This window comes from Carcharhinus amblyrhynchos, chromosome 11, assembly GCF_965287045.1.
Source record: "Carcharhinus amblyrhynchos chromosome 11, sCarAmb.v2.hapA, whole genome shotgun sequence".
NCBI lineage: Eukaryota > Metazoa > Chordata > Chondrichthyes > Carcharhiniformes > Carcharhinidae > Carcharhinus > Carcharhinus amblyrhynchos.
Window position 1 is genome coordinate 67,658,500 of NC_137334.1, and position 15,823 is coordinate 67,674,322.

General features: G+C 38.0%; 1 protein-coding gene across 11 annotated transcripts in view; it reads left to right on the forward strand.

Moving 5' to 3' along the window:
• The window catches only part of r3hdm1 (R3H domain containing 1), a 134,424-nt gene that overhangs the window by 92,404 nt on the left and 26,197 nt on the right, over nt 1-15,823 (forward strand). For all 11 annotated transcript variants that reach the window (XM_080199340.1, XM_080199341.1, XM_080199338.1 and 8 more), the window contains one exon: nt 12,241-12,410. In XM_080199340.1, the coding sequence (XP_080055466.1) occupies nt 12,241-12,410 (170 nt within the window). The remainder of the gene's footprint in view (nt 1-12,240; nt 12,411-15,823) is intronic.

Below are 15,823 nucleotides of genomic sequence, written 5' to 3' on the forward strand. Positions count from 1 at the left end.
TGTGTGTGTACTGGGCTTTTTCTGTGCTCTTGAATGGCTCCAACTGACCCAGCTCAGCCCAATCTGCCTGATTTGACCCAACCCAAACCAGCAAGATCTGAAATCTGGCTTGGTCTCTGTCCTGATGTTGCCAGGTTTACAGCACTTTACCTGTATTTGAAAGGAGTGAATATTGGGTCCCTTGGTGCTGTCCAGTGCACCTGTTTTTTTTTAAAAAACAGTGTAAAGGCTATTGTTAAGTGGTGGTTAGAAAGTGTCCCATTTTTTCGAATTAAATCGTTAAACATAAATTTTGTTTGTTCAATTTTTTTGAACTTTTGAATATTTCTCTTTTGAATAGTGCTGATGGTATTTGACTGGGAAGAGTATTTGAAGATGAACATAAAAAGAAGGAACTCCAATTTCTTTTCGGGAGTGCTGACATTAGTTTTATTGCTTGTTACACTTTAAAGACTGTTTTCTGTTATTAACGAATGATGACCGTGCGTGATAATGCAGTCTGTTACCTATTTTGTTCTTTCTGAAACATAATTATAGGTTAGAGGGCTAATGAAGGGAAGGGAGCACAGAGGGTTAAACAATCTAATTACTGATTCTCAGTCGTCTCTAGTTATCTCCAATGACTTCATATATAAAGTGGAAGTATTATGAAATGCAAGCATTTCAATTAAGCACAAGTCATTTTGATTTCAATGCATTTTCTCTTGGGCATGCAATGGATTAAATATAGTTTTGCTAATGTTATAGCAAGCTGAACACCGTTTCATATAATTTGAATCATACTGTGGTATAGTGGTTATGTTACTGGTCTCCTGTTTTACTGCACGTGAATCCAAAATCCTTGCGTAATGACCGAGTGTTCAAATCTGACAACGGGAGCTGGGCATTTAAATTTGAATTATTCGATAAATTGGAAAATAAAGCAAAATATTATCAGTCATGGTGATGGAACTATTGGACTGTCATAAATCTCACTGGGTTCATGAATGTCCTTTTAGAAAAGCAAATCAGCTGTGCTTGCCTGTCTGGGTCTTGAAGTGACTCCAGGCTCTCAGTGGAGGTTGACTGTTAAATTGACTTCTGACATGGCCTGCTTAGCCACTCAATTGTAATCACCAGTACAAGGGCAATCAGAGGTGGATAATAAATGTCCTTGCTGGTGATGCCCACATCTATGAATGAATTTTATTATCCTTTGCTTTGCAAGACCTATTCCTTTCAGCCTACTTTGCATTTAAGTGAAAGCCCCCATTGTATTTCTAGAGTTATTGCTTTTGGATATAAAGATCTGGTGAAACATTTTGCTCAGTTTCCTACTATTTCTATGAAGTTTAGCACAAGCTGGCTACTTGTGTATTGCTATGCTTGTACTTTTTATGGAATGTAAACCACCATATAATGTGAAGTACTAAAAGATGACAGATTCCACCATGTTAGATTCTGCAAAAACGTCAGTGAGGAATAAGGTATTGCAGAGATCATTATCAGTGACTTTGGAGTTCTCTATACTGTAAGTAGGGCTTAAGCTAGAGAAGAAAACGTACAGCTAGAGGGAATGGCATGTTGAAGGATGGAGACACAGTTTCAGGCTCTTTAGCCCCTTCAGCTTGTCCTACTATTCAGTTAGGATTAAAGGTGTACAGAGGAAGCCTTGACAATTGTGGCCAGTCATTGGGTCCAGGAAGAAGATTGAGGAATGGGTGGATTGGAAATCAAGGTGCACGTAGTGGGTTTTATCGAAGAGTTAAACTTGATGAGAGAGGGAGAAATGGGAGATAACGCAAAGTGACAAAGTTTAGAATAAGTTGAGTCTTGTGTACAAATATTTATAGAAATGGGCCATATGACCTGCTAAATGTTTCCCCTCACTCTTTCTTTCATATAACCCTATCAAGAAAGTCTTCGATTCCTTCCTGCTTTGTGCTAATCTACTTTCATCTTTCACGCACCTATGCTTCTTGCTCATCTAGCTCTTGCAATAGTGAATTGAGTAAATGAGTTGCTTCTAAATCTCCTACTGAATTTACTAGTAACTACCTTAAATTTATGTCTCATAGTTATGGTTTCCATTGAAGTGGAAATATATTTTTATGTCTACTCCATCAATCCTTTTGTAATCGTAAAGACCCCTTTCAGGTCAAACCTCGGCCTTATTTTCTGGACAAAAGAGCCTTTTCGATCTTTCATGAAAGGTATGACCTTTTAAGTTCTGGTATCATTCTAATGAAATCTTTTTTGCCAATGTATCCTTCTATGGAGACCAGAACTGTTCATAGTGCTCCAAGTGTGGCCTAACTAAGATTCTCAACAAGTTTAATATCATGTTACAATCAGGTGAGGAGAAATAGAATAGCTCTCCTCTTTCGCACCTCTTGTTTGGCCACGTTAGTGCTTTGTTTTAAAAGGATACGTTAGCCAAATTGAGTGTTTAACAAGAGAGATGACTGTGAAAGGCACGTAGTGACAGGTTTCCTTGAGCTTAACCAGTTTGAGTAAATGTACACAAACATTCAGTTTACATACATGCACCAGTAAGATAGAGTGGCAAGGCAGATTAAACAGCTTTTTTAGTGTCCTATAAAAGTCGAGGTCTACAGATGATTTATCTTCTGGACTGATCAGAGCACCCTTCCCAGACATATGGTCTATCATCCTGAAGTGTTCCTGAAGTCTTTTCCCATGATAGCTGGTCACCTGCTAAAGACAGCAACTGTTGGGTTGATTTCTTTCAAAAAATTATTTCTGCCTGTAGTCATGGATAGTCATACAATACACATGGCTCAAATCAAAATTTACCAACTCACGTTTGCTGATGTTAATATGTTAGTTTGTCAATTGTAAACAATTTTATGAAAATATATTTCTAGCAACGTCCTTTCCAATATTGTTTAATCTAAATTTGCTCCTTTTGCAGTCAGTGATATATTTATACATCTTGTCGTCAAGTTAACCTTTTCAAGATAATATTGAAATAAGAGAAATAATTAGGATATGGTTCCTTCTATTTTTATATTATGTTGTAAGCTTGAGCTGTCCATAATAATTCCCATTTTGGGTTCTTAAATCACAGAACTATGTCACTTTTGACAGTATAGTGTTGTAGAGAATCCCCGTCCACTTTATTGCAGGTATTATTTAGGAATATAGGAGCAGAAATAAACTACTCAGCCCGTTCATTATGCTCATGGCTGATCATCCACTCTAATGCCTTTTCCACTATCCTCATATCTCTGTCAGTGACATTTAGAAATTTGTCAATCGCCACCTTGAACATACTTGACAGCCCTCGGGGATAGAAAATTCCAAAGATTTCACAGCCCTTTAAATTAAAATAAAACTTCATCTCTCTTCTAAGTGGTTTCCCCCTTTTGAAAACTATATCCCCTGATTCTAGACTCCAACCAAGAGAAAATAGACCTTCCAGTCTATTCCTTTAAGCTTGTTTTGTAAGTTTCAATTAGATTACCTCTCATGCTTTGAAACTCTGTCAGGAAGCAGAGGTAGTCTTAAGTGATCTACATTTTGTGTTGTTGGATATTAGAAGTAAGCTATAGATTTAAGTAAATGTACCTCACATTTTTCCACATTATATTCCATCTGCCATGTTTTTGTCCACTCTCTAAGTCTGTACAAATCCTCTTAAAGCCACTTCGCATCTAGTTTTGATGTTGATTAAATGTGACGGAGCTGGAAATCATTGCTATTAACTGATTACCCAGTACGTTATATTGATGAAGTGTCATGTCATAATTCAAGTTAAGTATCTGTCTATAAGGTTGTGCTGATAATTTCGTCTGATTTTATTTTAGATTTATTAGTGTCAGCTCAGTTGAAGTAATGCCCACTTTGTCAGTCTGGCTTTAAATTATTGTGAAGTGAAACTAAATCTGTGAATGGTGAAGTTGTGTGTAGCATTGAGAGCTGTATTTCGTGTTAACCTTTTGGTAGCAAATCTATTGGTATTGATCTCATCAGTCCCACCTACTTCTAAGGATGTAGCACTTTCAATAAACTTAATAGAACAACAATTTTTACCTTTTTGTTCCACAGAGGCATAGATCTTGAGAGCATGTAACGAACAGAATTTGATTTATTCCATCACAATTAATCTGTGGTAATAAACGACATTAATACCGCTTATAAAATCAGATCCACGGATGTTAGATCAAAACTGTTACAATTGGCCAACTGGAAGAAATGTATGTCAAATGTAATATTTATTTTCCCCCCATTTTTCCCCCCCCCCATCTCATTCTTCTCACATGACTCTCAATAAATGTCTTTCCACTGATTTGCAGATTTATCAATTAGATTCAGTAATTTACTTTTTGGATAGCAGATATACAAGTGGTGAACTAATGATTACCCAACGTGTGTTACCAATTCTTTTCCTCCACTACTTTTCCTCAGTTATTGAAATTTCAGATGTCCAAGTAACATTTTGACCTTCACAGAAATGTAAAAATTTGCAAATTTCGCTGCTCAATTAATTTGTTAATACTTTTCACAGTAACTTCATTGCAGAATTAATGTAAGTCTACTTGTGGCACTAATAAATAAACTTACCTTCAAGGTATCCACAAATTGGTTTTGTTACAACAAATAGCAGTATCATTTTCTCAGTGGAGAAAGCCCTTAGCCCCTTCATTTTGGCCTTAACCATAGTTAAGAATCTTCCTCTTATGTCAAGTAAACATGTCCTTATCCTCCCCACCCCAAAAGAACTGTCAGGTAGAAGAGCCACTTTGTAAATGAGCCTCAGCATTGCTATCAAACCCCACATTCTGCCATGTTACCAGAGCCCAGCCAACCCCACCACTATTTCTAAATGCCAAAAATTAATTTCCTGCCTATTGTAGTCACTTATTAATTGCTTGTTCTTAAAAATAAAAGTCTTTTAAAAAACCATATTGGTAAAGGAATATACTATAAACAAGACTACTCATTAACAATTACATGAGATTCTGAATTATAAAATTCTGTATTCAGGCACTGAATAGAGGAAAGATCATGCCACACAATGAAAATTGATTTTGCTAATTCAATCACTGTATCAATGGCTGTGACAATGTGTTGCTCCTTGCATTATAGTAAAATCGTGATATTGATGCTTATCCCCAATACACCATGAGCAATGCCCACCAAAGATTTATTAGAAAATTATATTTGGAAGTTCAGACATTGCATTTACTCAAATACAGAATAATTTTAAAATGCTGAGTGCTTCTAAGTTGTGTGAGTACCTTAGTCTGCATAACTCTGACCAAACAGTAATTAACCTCTGATCTGAAAGTTGACCTTGGCAATCATACTTTTTATGTAAAATTTGAAAATCAATCAGACTTGTAGTAATTCACCAGACGATTGATTTCCAAGTCAGTAGATCATTTGATAAAGCACTGCATAATAGCCTTGTTAGCAAAGTTAAAGCCGAGGGGGATTCAAAGGGGCAGCGATAGTGTGGAGCTGAAATGGACTAAGATGAAAAGCAGAATGTAGTTGTAAAAGGTTGTTTCTCAGACTTGAAGGAAGAATGCCATGATGTTCTCAGGTGTCCGTATCAGGTAACTTTTGATGCGGATTGATGACCCAAACTTGGATACATGGGGTATCATTTCAAAGGTTACAAATGACATGAAAAACAGCGAGGAGGATTGTACTAGACTTCAGGAAGACAAAGCTGAAATGTGAAGACACATGGCAGATGTAATTTAATGCAGGTAAGCGTGAGGTGATGCATTTTGGTAGGAAGAATGAGGAGAGACTATATAAATTAAGTGGTACAATTTTGAGGAGTGCAACCTTTTGGGATGAATGTACATAAATCTTTGGAGGTGGCAGGACCAGTTGAGATGGTTGTTTAAAAAGCAGATGGAACCTTTTGGCTTTATAAATTGACACAGACAGCACAAAAGCCAATAAATTATGCTAACCTATAGAAATCATTATTTAGGCCCCAACTCAAGTATTGTGACAGGTTTGTTTGAAATCACAAGCTTTCAGGTGACGTGACGAAGGAGCAGCACTCCAAAAGCTTGTGATTTCAAATAAACTTGTTGGTTCTAACCTAGTGTCATGTGACCTCATTTTATCCATCCCAGTCGAACACCTGCATCTCCACACAATGCAGGAATAGAAATTTGACAAGAATATTTGCTTTCGCCATAAAGCCTGACTTCTGATATGTATTAAATTATAAGAGTAAGCAAGTTTTGCAATTGTATAGAGTCTTGGTGAAACCACTGAATACTGTAGGACATTTTGGTCTCCTTATCAAAGAAAGGATGCACTTGCCTTGGAAAGGAGTACACCAAAGGTTCACCAAATGGTTTCCTGCATTGAAGGGCTTGTCAAATGAGGATAGTAGAGTAGACCAGGCTGTTTAACCCCTTGAGCCTTTTTCATCATTCGTTGGGATTGTGCCTGATGTGTGTTTTAAATCCCTCCATCAGTCTTGTGGAGCCTGGTAACAATGGCAAAACTACACAGTATCCCTCCAGATAAATATATTCTTCTGAAGGAGTTGTACCCAGAACATTCCGCAGTATTCCAACTGTGGTTTAATCAGGGCTTTGTGCAGATGCAGAAAGCTAACTTTCCATTAGCCTTTTGGATATTTTTTTGCCTGATTGCTGCACTTTTATGATCTATGCAAAGAAATCCCAAAATCCCTCTCTACCTCCTGTCCCTAGCAACAAATAGTCTGATCTATTTTGGCCCTGAATGGACCTCTCATTTGAAATCCATTTGCCTGCATTTTTGCCCACTCATCTGTTGATGTATTTTCATAATTTTGTGCCATTTTTGTGTTAGCAGAACATTTGACTGACTATATGGCTATCTAAGTAATTAATAAATATAGTGAACAGCTGAGATGCCTGTCTAGATCCTTGAGTGACACTTAGCCACTTCATTCCAAGTTGCGTATGTACTCATCCTACTGTTTTCAACCACTAAACAAGTCAGCAATTTCATGGGCATTAATTTGAGTGATTAGTCTCTTTCTGAAGTCTATATAAACCATACACAAAGTCACTTGTGAATATTACAGTGACTTCCTCAAAAAAAAAACAATTATGCTCATTAGATACAACCTACCCGTTACAAATACATATTGATGTTCTGTTTCCTGAAATTACTAAAACCTTGTCCTTCGTTCTCACAGCAGACATTAGACTAACATGTCTATATCCACTGCTTGGTTTCTCTTTCGCCTTCCTTAAATAGTGGAGGTATATGTGCAACTTTCCAATCTGAAGAGATCATTCCTGAATGAGTTTTTGAAATAGTATAGATACAGCATTACTATTTTCCTCATCTACTTCCTTTAAAACCCTGGGCCGGAAACTATCGGGAAATGGACGTTTGTCAGTGTTTAGTGCCATTATTTTTTCTGATAAAGTTTTCTTGTATTAATTTTAATAATTTTCCCGTCTTTGATACATTATCGGTTACCCAGAGATGTCAAGTATAATATTCTCTTTATTCTTCAACTGGCCTGCATATTTCTGTATTTTTGTTTGTGATGTCACCCACATCTGTTTAAAGACTCGTTATTTTTGACTACCCATCTTCTTCTCATGTAATTCTAAAGAGCTTTAAAGGAAGTAGGGGAGGAAAATAGTAGTGCTGTATTTATAATACGTCAAAACTCTTCTTCAGGAATTATTCCTTCAGATTGGAAAATTGCAAAACACCTCCATTGTTAGTATTGACATCCCCTACTGCTTTCTTTATATATATTTTCAGCTCTTGCTATCTTTTCTCTCTTTCCACTCCTGTTCTTTAGAGCATCCCAGTTCCCCAGATCCACTGTGTACTGTGGAGGAAATACCTCAGGAGATAACGCCAGGTTAAAGTCCAACAGGTTTATTTGGTACTACGAGCTTCATCACCTGATGAAGGAGCAGCGTTCCAAAAGCTTGTGATACCAAATGAACCTGTTGGACTTTAACCTGGTGTTGTGAGATTTTTTACTGTCCCCACTGCAGTCCAACACCGTTGCTTCCACATCAGGTTGTTAATCCATAGATTGAATAGTTCCTTTACTCTGAGCATCAGAATGTTGCAATATATATTTTACTAAGTAGGACAAATGTATGGATCAGATGCACAAGGATATGCATATCTTTAATGTATTTTATTTGCTGTAATGATTAGAAGAAATGACAGTTCTCTTACCTGTACTTATCAGTCAAAATTAGTTCTTCACATGTTCCTTTGCCGTGTTAAGACGATGTCTCTTAAAATTGTGTCTTTCTCTTGATTTGTCTTTTAACTTAACTCAGTATGATATTCTATCTAATGCTTATTGGCTTAATCTATCTAATAATCTATACATGCCTATCATATAATTTCAGCCCTGCAATAGTGTGTTCAACTTTTTCCAACACAATCAGTTTCAAGGTGGCCAAAATATTGAATTTGTCATAACAATGTTTAAACCAGTTCCAGCATGGATTGTCCTTTCAGTAGTCAAGGAATGACTGTTTTGCTGTTTTACCTTTTTGTGGACAATTAACTGGCATCAGTTGTAGTACAATGCCCTCTATAATAAGTCTGTGATGTCTTTGAGCAGAACAAGCAACAGTAAGGTTCTTCGATCAATCACACAGACAAATCCTCGTTGAATATGCAATACCTAAATCAGAAGTGCAGAACAGAACATGGAAGTCATGTAGAAAGAAGCAAAGTAAAGATTAGGAAATACAGATAGGATTAAGCAAGAGAGATAAGAGGCACAGGAGAACTTGGGGCTGGGGGAGAGAATCATTTTTGGGTTTTTTTTAAGATCCTCATGAATTTTCACTTGAGGGCAATGAAATCCTGTTTGCAAAATGAATTTTCTCAACACCCGAGAGGTTCTTCAGTTGTAATTTATCACTCATTACACAATTTTAGCCCTATTACTTGATGCAATAGCCGTTTTTTCAACTGGTTCAGGATGGAACTAAAGGGTAATTAATCCTGTTCGACAGCGTTATAATTTTGGTGTCTGTCAGGACTGTAACAAAGCACCTTGATATTTGTAGTAAGGTGGTTAGCACTGCTGCCTCACAGCACTAGAGACTCTGGTTCAATTCCGGCCTTGCGTAATTGTCTTTGTGGAGTTTGCATGTTCTTGCTGTGTGTGTGTGTGAGTTTCCTCCCACAGATGAAAGATGTGCAGGTCAGCTGGATTGGCCATGACTAGTGCGCAGGATAGAGCAGGGGAATGGGTCTGGGTAGAGTTCTCTGACGGTTGGTGCAGGCTCGATGGGCAGAATGGCTGCCTCCTGCACTGTAGGGATTCCATGGAGGAGCACTTTATCTCTGATAACAGCATCTGGATTTTTATCTAACTGCATGTGCAGATAAAAGAAATTACTGGCAGAGCACTGATAGTCTAGCTGTTACTACATCGAAGTGCAGGCTATAAAACATGTTTGTATTCTTCAAAGCGATCCAAAGGAAAATGATACAAGCATTACAAGGTTTCCTTTTAAAAAAAATACCAGGCAGCAATTGAAATCATCTATAAGTAAGCAATCAAATTCAGAAAAAGCAGAATACTATGGAAATTTGAAATAAAAACAGAAAATATTGGAAATAATCAGCAAGTTGGGCATCATCTGTGGAGACAAACTGAGTTAATGTTTCAAGTCAATTACATTTCAGCAGAACTTGGGAAAGCTTGAGATGTAATTTGATTTGAGCAAGGCATGGGTAGGACCAGGACATAGAAAGGTATGTCTTTTAGGACCAAAGGGAACGGTGAGAGTGCCAAAAACAGAAACAGAATATTTACCTGCGTGCACTTCTGCCTGAAAATGAAAATAAAAGAGCAAACAAAAGATGCAAAGAAAAGGAAACACAGTTTATGGTCTCAAATTGTTGAAGTTAGTATTGAGTCAGAAAAGCTGTACAGTGTCTATTGAAAGATAAGGTACTGTTCCTCAAATTTGCATTGAGCTTCACTGGATACATGCAGCAGGGCAAGGACATAGACGGCAGTGTTAGAGCAAGGTGGAGAATTAAATTGGCAGGACACTGGATGCTTGGGTCATACCTGTGGGCTGAATGGATGTGTTCTGCAAAATAGTCATTCAATCTGCATTTGATCTCCTCCAGTGTAGAGGAGACCACACTGAGTAGCAAATACAGTAGACTAAATTGAAAGAAGTACACAAGTCACTGCTCGATCTGAGAGGAGTATTTGGGGGCTTGGACGTTAGGGGAGGAGGGTTGGCTTATGAGGAGAGACTGAGTAGACTGGGGCTATACTCATTGGAATTTGGAAGAATGAGGGGAGATCTTGCAGAAACATATAAGCTTATGAAAGGAATAGATAAGAAGTAGGGAAGTTGTTTCCACTGGTGAGTGAAACTAGAACTAGGAGGCATAGCCTCAAAATAAGGGGAAGCAGATTTATTACTGAGTTGAGGAGGAACTTCTTCACACAAATGGTTGCGAATCTGTGGAATTCCCTGCCCATTGAAGCAGTTGAGGCTACCTCATTGAATGTTTTTAAGGCAAGGATAGATAAATTGTTGAACAGTCAAGGAATTAAGGGTTATGGTGAGCGGGCAGATAAGTGGAGCGGAGTCCACAAAAAGATCAGCCATGATCTTATTGAATGGTGGAGCATGTTCGAGGGGTCAGATGGCCTACTCTTGCTCCTAGTTCTTATATTCTTATTATGTTCTTATAATCTTTGTATTCCCCATTTTTGTTTCCTTTTTTTTCATGTTTAGTTTTATTTCTCTCATGTTTGCTTGCTGTCAGCAATACCCGCTCTCAGCACATCTTTTGTTTCTTTCCTGTGCCATCAACATTCTCTTTGTCCTGGGCAAAGATCTCCCTTGTCTTCCTCCTTATCACAAACCTTCTATGTTCCATCCAGCTCTTGCTCAAATCCTATTATATCTCTAACTTTTCCTAGTTATGATGAAATGTCATTGACTTGAAATGTTAACTGTTCTGACCTGGGTATTTCTAATCCAATTTACGAACCTAATGTCCTCTGAGCATCCCTTGGAATTTCTCCTGTGGAGGACAATTTGAAAATCTCTACTACACAGGAGTGAAAAGTAGATTTTAGCCACATGCTCAACAAGATAATAGGAATTCGTGTGGATTGTATCATTCATTCTTCGTATTGATTTGTTGAAGGTTAGTTTTATGTTTGACTACAGGTCCCCTACAGTATTCAATCATGTTTTTTTTCTGGCAGTCTAATGTTTTTGTGCAATACTGGCAATATTTTGAACAGTTAGTACCTTTTTCATTTGACTTTATTTGCCAGCAATCCTATTTGTTGTCTTTATATTCTTAAACTGATATTGATTTGAGAGAATTAAACTTCCGTGTTTGGTTTATTAAATATAATTTCGAGGGGTATCAAGCTCTCACTTCCAGCTGATGCCTCTAAGGCATCACATTGCAGCAGCTGATGAAACATGTAGCTCTAATGTTGCCAGCTCATGATTGATAAAAGTATTTTGTGACTTAAATATTGTGCTGCTTTGTTTTGTCTTTATAACTTTTATTATTATAAACAGTAAATTTATGAAGATGTCATTTATAAACTGTAATAAATTATCAATCTCACAGTTGTAAGAAATGTCAGAATATTTTATTAAATGCATCATCATGCGGAACCTGAATAACAGAAGAAAGTTTAATAAATTCTCGAATGTTTAATCTGAACATGGTTTTCTTAGCACATTAGATCTATTTTGTTTTAGACTTTGACCTGACCTGACTTTTATCCCTGTTGCTGTCCCATTATTTCTCCAGTCTCTCAAGAACCTATCATTGCCCCTCTTTTTTTCATCTGCTAACCCTCATTTGCAACATCCAAAAACGGTGTCAGGTTCCACATGTAACACCAGCTCTATCGATTGGAGCTTTCTACTGTTCTATATTGTCAGATGCTTGTCCAACATAGTCTTGGATCAATGGCAATTTCTTTCAGTTTAGACATCAAGAAGACCAAAGCCTTTGTTTTCAGCCCCTGCTACGTGCTTTATTCTGAGTGTTTACAGCTTTTTGTTTTTATTTAATATATCTTTTATGTTAATGAAGTTTCTAATTGCTCACATCTGTAAGCTTTCAAATTATATTGGTGTAATTAATGTCAATGATTTTAGTGACAGGTAAATTATAATCATGGTCAAGATTTAATAAAGTACCTTCTTTGCTTTTATTTTGACCGTGTATACAGTTGAACTAACACTATGTTCTGTTTTTTTTTCTTAGCTGTTGTGTCACCACATGGTAGTGGAATGCTTATGATGCAGCTTAGCATACCCAACAACCCTCATCCACGGGCCCATTCTCCACCTCAGTGGAAGCAAAATAAATATTTCACTGTGGACCAGAGAGGACATAAATCTGCAGAATTTAATAATCCAGAAGTTACCACGCAGGTATGCAACTCTTTCAGTGTAAAGGGAATAAAATGCTTAGTAATATCTTGTAACTTTTATTCATTTCTTCATGTCATATACAGCAGAACTGAGAAATGTTGTGGGTATCTTATGATTGTATAGAGGCCAGTACCTTTTTGAAAAAATAAATTCAAGTTTATTAGCTGAACAGATAACACAACAAGATTTTGCATTTTAAAATGTTCACGATAACGAACAGAAAAAGCATGGTTGAAGAAGTGCTATTTTTGTAGGCAACTTAAACTTTAAACCACAGAACAGAACTTCTTTCACGACTGAAAAAAAACAGTATCATGTATACGTTACCTTGTTCTTTAAGGTAACGTTTAATTCTCCCAGAATCAGTGCAAAATGTTTCTTGGCTCCCGAGAGCTTGCTTCTGATCATTTTCTTTCTTCTGAAATTTTTAATTCTAGAACTGCCTTCCATGGTACAAATTTTCATGATGACTGCTCTCTGTCTAAAGCAAATCTTTCAGCCTCATTTTAGTTCTTCACAAATTTATTCTTTCCACTTGAAGCACAAACTCCGACCTGCATTCCAGCATTATCTTGCTACCTGTAGCTGCTGTCCTCTGCCTGGATTCTGGCAGACTAACCTGACTTTGATAGTCAAAGAGTCGTAGAAAAGTTACAGCACAGAAGGAGGTCATTCAGCTCATCTTGTCCATGCCAGCCTGAGGACATCCAGGTGCTTTTTCTAATCCCACCTTCCTGCACTCTGCCCATAACCCTGTAGGTCACAGCACTTAAGGTGCAGATTCACATATTAAAACAGTTCAGGGTCTCTGCCTCCGCCACCAACTCTGTCAGCGAATATCAGACACCCATTACCGTCTGCGTTAAAAAAAAACTTCTTCCTCATGCTCCCTCTACACCTTCTGCCTTGAATCTATGTCTCCTGGTTCTAGAATTCTCTGCCAAGGGAAACAACTTTATCCTGTCCACTCTGTCTTCCCCTCATAATTTTGTTAACCTATTTTAAGAAAGCCTGCAATATCACAATGGGTTCATCTATATCTTTCCCAGCTCAAAGCCCATTAACATGGCAAGGGGAAATACATGAGCCTTGTATCCAGGTAGAAATGCTGACTTATTGTGTTAGAGACCCCAACCCTTTTTGTCTTGGAAGTAAATGGACTGTTTAAAGCAGTATTGTTTGCAACTCAATGTCCTCAACATTTTCCTAGAACTTTTGGAGACTCTGTCTTTCCTTTGTTCACAAACAGGTTGCTGTCGTCGTCTCCAAACGTATCTCCATTGCACCTACTTCCCAATAAAACAATCTGGACCCCCTTTAATCTCTTAACAATCAAACTGTTCGTGCCTGCTGTCAGGCAGAACAAGCCATATGACTTCCTTCATTTTAGCTTTAAGTCAAGGCTTGATCCCAAAACAGCTTGTAAACCTCATAATTTTAACTTGGACAGGTGTTGGCTATCTTGACAATATGGCACTAAATGAACACTGCTGCAGTGAAATCATTTTAAAATTACCTTTGTCACAGATTATAAAATTATCAACATTAAATTTTATGTCGATCTAAATTCCAAGCATCTTCTAAATTTATTGTCCTAATCTATAGCCCCACTCTGCCTAAAATCTCACTCTGGCTGACTGTCCTGCGCAAGCTCAGTGTTCGTGTGCTTGCTAAAACCGCTGCCTTGTATATAGCTGAGATGAGTTGGGATGACTCGCGCACCAGTTTAAAATTCCTAAGTGTTCACATCTATTGAGGCCTAATCAGGCTTCAATTGATTTGACAAATAACTGTCACTTAGCAAACTGGGTCAGTTGTTTAAAGCCCTTTTAAACTACTGAATTTTGAAGAGAAACACATACCAATAGTTACCCACTCAGCTCCAAATTCCTGATACCCTCACTGTGGCTGAAATCTCACTCTGGCTGACTGGTCCTGTCCACTGTTATTTCTTATTAAAGATTTGGATGAGAATTTAGGAGGCATGGTTGGTAAGTTTGCAGATGACACCAAGATTGGTGGCATAGTGGACAGTGAAGAAGGTTATCTAGGATTTCAACGGGATCTTGATCAATTGAACCAGTGGACTGATGAATGGCGGATGGAGTTTAATATAGATAAACGTGAGGTGATGCATTTTGGTACATCGAATCGGGGCAAGACCTCCTTAGTTAATGGTAGGGCATTGGGGAGAGTTATAGAACAGCGATATAGAAGTAAAGGTTCATAGCTCCATTAAAAGTGGAGTCACAGGTGGACAGGGTGATGAAGAAGGCATTTGGCATGCTTGGTTTCGTTGGTCAGAACATTGAATACAGGAGTTGAGACATCTTGTTGAAGCTGTATGGCCACACTTGGAACACTGTGTACAGTTCTGCTCATCCTATTATAGAGAGGATATTAAACTAGAAAGAGTGCAGAAAAGATTTACTAGGATGCTACTAGTACTTGATGGTTTGAGTTAAAAGGAGAGACTGCATAGACTGGGACTTTTTTCCTGGGAGCGTAGGAGACATAGGGGTGACCTTATAGAGGTCTATAAAATAATGAAGGGCATTGATCAACTAGATAGCAAACACCTTTTCCCAAGGTACGGGAGTTTAAAGCTAGAGGGCATAGGTTTAAGGTGAGAGGGAAGAGATACAAAATGGTCCAGAGGAGCAATTTTTTTCACGAAGGGTGGTGAGTGTCTGGAATGAGCTAGTTAGCAGTAGAGGTGGGTACAGTTTTGTCTTTTAAAAAGCATTTGGACAGTTACAGGGCTAAGATGGGCACAGTGATATGGGCCAAATGCAGGCAATTGGGACTAGTTCAGTGGTTAAAAACTGGGTGCCATGGACAAGTTGGGTTGAAGACCTGTTTCCATGCTGTAAACTTCTATAATTCTAGTCTTTTTTTTTTCTCCTTGCATGCCAACTCCACTCTTGACACTCTTAACTAGTTGACCTCACTGAACTACTTTTGCCAAGTTGAAATTATCTTAGTAAGATTTTGGATATTTTTTAAGAACATAAGAACATAAGATATAGGAGCAGGAGTAGGCCATCGAGCCTGCCCCGCCATTCAATAAGATCATGGCTGATCTGTCGTGGCTCAGTTCCACATTCCCGCCCTCTCCCCATAACCCTTAATCCCCTTGCCTATCAAAAACCCATCAACCCGCGTCTTAAAAATATTTAGCGAGGTAGCCTCCACCACTTCAGCGGGCAGAGAATTCCAGAGATTCACCACCCTTTGAGTGAAGAAGTTCCTCCTCATCTCCGTTCTAAACCGCTCCCCCCCTTATCTTGACGCTGTGCCCCCTAGTCCTATTATCCTTTCTGAGCGGGAAGAGTCTCTCCACCTCTATCCTATCCATCCCATTCATCATCTTATATGTCTCAATGAGATCTCCCCTCATTCTTCTAAACTCT